Below are 3,047 nucleotides of genomic sequence, written 5' to 3'. Positions count from 1 at the left end.
GCACGTGGAAAATATGCTCCTGTTTCGGGCCCGACCGGCATGCAAAAGGATCGAGTGGAGTTCAGTGGAGTGTAAGGCATGGACACACACAGCAAATCACCTGGAAGTAATGCCATCGGTGGTATCTCCTGAAAACAATGACAGCCTTTCTGCAATTTATTGATTCTGTCTGACATTGAAACTGGGGCTGCTGATGTCTGCATTTGCTCGGGTCGTCATGGGGAGGTCTAAACGGGAGTTTGATTAATGTTTAGTAGCGATTCTGGACTGGCCAAGTCAGAAGGCAATTGAAATGATAAAACGCATGACGGAATGGCGGTAGTTTGCATGCAAACCCATGTGGACCATCGCTCTTAAATTCTGAAATTGAATTTTGCCTGCTTTTTAATAACCAACCCATATAGGAACTTGAAGTTTTTTGAACCCATAGAATATTCTGTCCATATAGACTCAAAGGCAAGCCGCAGGCGAAATTGTCGACTCTGAGATGACCCACATATTACCCAGACTTGGAGACGTATCCCATCCCAACTCATCTCACACTTCTGGGGGCTCTTCTTTTGTCTTCGGTCTCATTTTCCCCAGCCTCTTGGCTTTTTCCGTTGTTATCTTAAGTGCACTTTTGAAGTGTTTTATTTATTGCACGACTTTTTCCTCTCTCCGGAGTTTTCCTCCCCCCCTACCACCTAAATGCGGAAAGTGTTTCATAATTCGGAGCCGGGGCTTGACTCCAATTCGGATTCGTATTCCCATTTCCATTTCCCCCGCCCAGACGCAGCTCCAATTCCTCACTTGGCCTGGACCACACGTCGTCAGAGTCGCCAAGTGTCTCCCTGGCTGGATATGATGGTATCATCTCGATTGAATCCAGGGGCGCTGGTCGCCGCGATATGTGTGTGGTTTTTATGGGCCAGCCCATAAAAAACTGAAAAAAACCAACAAAATACGTTCTTTCTTTGTTATTTATATTTGTTACAGTTCGAGCGCATCTCTGGGACTTTTCCTCCGGTTTTTATCTATCAGGGCGCTGTCTCTAATTGCATAGAACTGCGACCGCCCGTTCCTTTAGACGATATATGGGCATCTTCTCGTTTGGCTCTCGGATGGCTTTGTTTTGATTGCTGCTGGTCGAAATCTGGAAATAACGTTTACGATGATGCGATTCGGTCCATAAACCAGCCGGACATTAGATAAGCAATCGTTTGTCTTGCTCTTCGGCAGGGAAATCGGTCAATTCATCAACTGGTAGGTAGGTGTTCCATTATTTAAATATTATTTGGGATCAATTAAATAAAATTCATAAATAAGGAATAGAGTATTTGAGTGTGGTCTTTTATTTAAATACGTATCAGTTCTCTGAAAAATAAACGATTATCTGGCGGGGAATATCTTTCCAATTATTCATAATGCTATCCCATGTGCTGGTTTCATTGGATTCCACACTTTTGGCACCTATAGAATTTGCATTGTCTTCCACAGTTTTTGTACACATTGATTTTAGTTTTTCCTCTAGTTTTGGCTTTATGACTTCCTTCATTGTGTTCCAGAATCCTGGGGAGCTCTGTTGATTCTTGAAGTTGCTCTCACAGACCTTGAGTTTTTCGTCTTTTTCTATTAGACTTTTTCTTAGTTGGTCCAACTCCAAGATATTCCCACTATTGATCTTAATTTCATCCAACTTCTTTAACAAATCGTTGATCTGCGACTCCAGCAATAACAGTTCCTGTTCCTTCGATTCAATCAGTTGACCATAACCATCGATAATACTTTCCAGTCTTTCATTGGAACACAAACTCGTTTTTAGAATTAACAAAAAAGCGAAAAGTTCTATATATTTCCTCATTATTATGATTTTGCGCTGAAATCAGAATTGATCTGTTGTTTACGGCTCTTCGAACTGAACTAAATCGTACGCAATCTTTACTTAATTTTTGCACTGCTCAATGTTCTTCACAATCAATGTGGACTATTGACTATTGACTACACATATGTAAATGAAATGATTATAAGATCTAATTATAAGTTGTGTGACTTAATTTCCAGGGGATTGGCGGGTTCAGTTGTCAAGAAATTGTAAACATCTTTAGCATTTGCCTATCTACCATATGTAAGCTGTAATAATTTATATGGAGCTCTTCAGTCATTTCCCAAATGATAGGCAACCTTAGTTGCTTATCAGCATTAATCACTCTTTGTTTATACTTCAATTTTGCCTCGGGTTTTTAATGGTTCATTTCAATTGGAATTTGATGCTAGATGTACCCCGAAAGTTGAAACATGAGCCGCTAAGCATTTCGAAAGAATATGAGGTTTAATTTTCTTTTTTTATTATTTCAAAGTGCAGTTGCTTATCTCGCAGCCTGATAACCTTCACAAGTCTGGGCGCAGAACAAAGAATAATAGAGAGTGAAATTGTAATATTTCCCCATTCCGATTTCGATTTCGAGGCCCGCACTTTAAGTAACCCTCCGGATGAATTCCGTCCTTTGTTCGATTCCCACAACTCGAGAACTGGAGGCAATTTGCAAAATGTGTTGAGAATCTTTCGGGTGATTAGAGCCCGACACCGGGACTCGAATGTCACTGCCAGCCAATTGATTGATATTCGAGCCGAGAGGGAGCGTACTAGATATTTACCAAAGTGATAACCTTGGTTCTGGGCCGGATTATGTTGTGATCCGATCGACGTGTGCGCTCAGTTTTCCCATCACGTGCCACACGCGACCTTGGCTTTATTTCTGCGACATTTTCTGCAACATGCGGCAACCTCTTGAATTTCAGTGGAAAGTGTCCCATGCTCGAAGGGGAGAAGTCCGGGGAACGGAGGGTTCGACACTGGGTTTGGCGGCTCTTCAAAGCAGCTGCAGCATTTTCCTGGCAAGCGAAAAAACGCCACAGTCTCGCAAATCCTTTCGCCTGTCTGCGGCTGCTTTCCGCAGTTTTCCCGGCTTTTCAGCTTCAGCTTTTTTATTTGGCATCCTGCACTGTCTATGCGGCAATAAACCAAATTAAATTCACAAATTAGCCTGCTGCAGTGCCACTCAGTC

At 42.2% G+C, this 3,047-nt stretch overlaps 1 protein-coding gene across 1 annotated transcript; it reads right to left on the bottom strand.

The window, feature by feature from the left end:
- Positions 1 to 1,311: 1,311 nt before the first annotated feature.
- LOC27207851 lies at positions 1,312 to 1,913 on the bottom strand. Its single transcript, XM_016183495.3, has one exon. The coding sequence runs from the start codon at positions 1,841 to 1,843 to the stop codon at positions 1,349 to 1,351; it is 495 nt and encodes a 164-aa protein (XP_016023019.1). The 5' UTR covers positions 1,844 to 1,913; the 3' UTR covers positions 1,312 to 1,348.
- Positions 1,914 to 3,047: the final 1,134 nt, after the last annotated feature.

Source organism: Drosophila simulans, chromosome 2L, assembly GCF_016746395.2.
Source record: "Drosophila simulans strain w501 chromosome 2L, Prin_Dsim_3.1, whole genome shotgun sequence".
Lineage (NCBI taxonomy): Eukaryota > Metazoa > Arthropoda > Insecta > Diptera > Drosophilidae > Drosophila > Drosophila simulans.
Note: the sequence above shows the minus strand (reverse complement) of the source record. Positions and strands in the feature narration are given on the sequence as shown.

Coding starts and splice junctions, on each gene's coding strand:
- LOC27207851 (XM_016183495.3), bottom strand. CDS start 1,843: ATGAGGAAATATATAGAACTTTTCGCTTTTTTGTTAATTCTAAAAACG.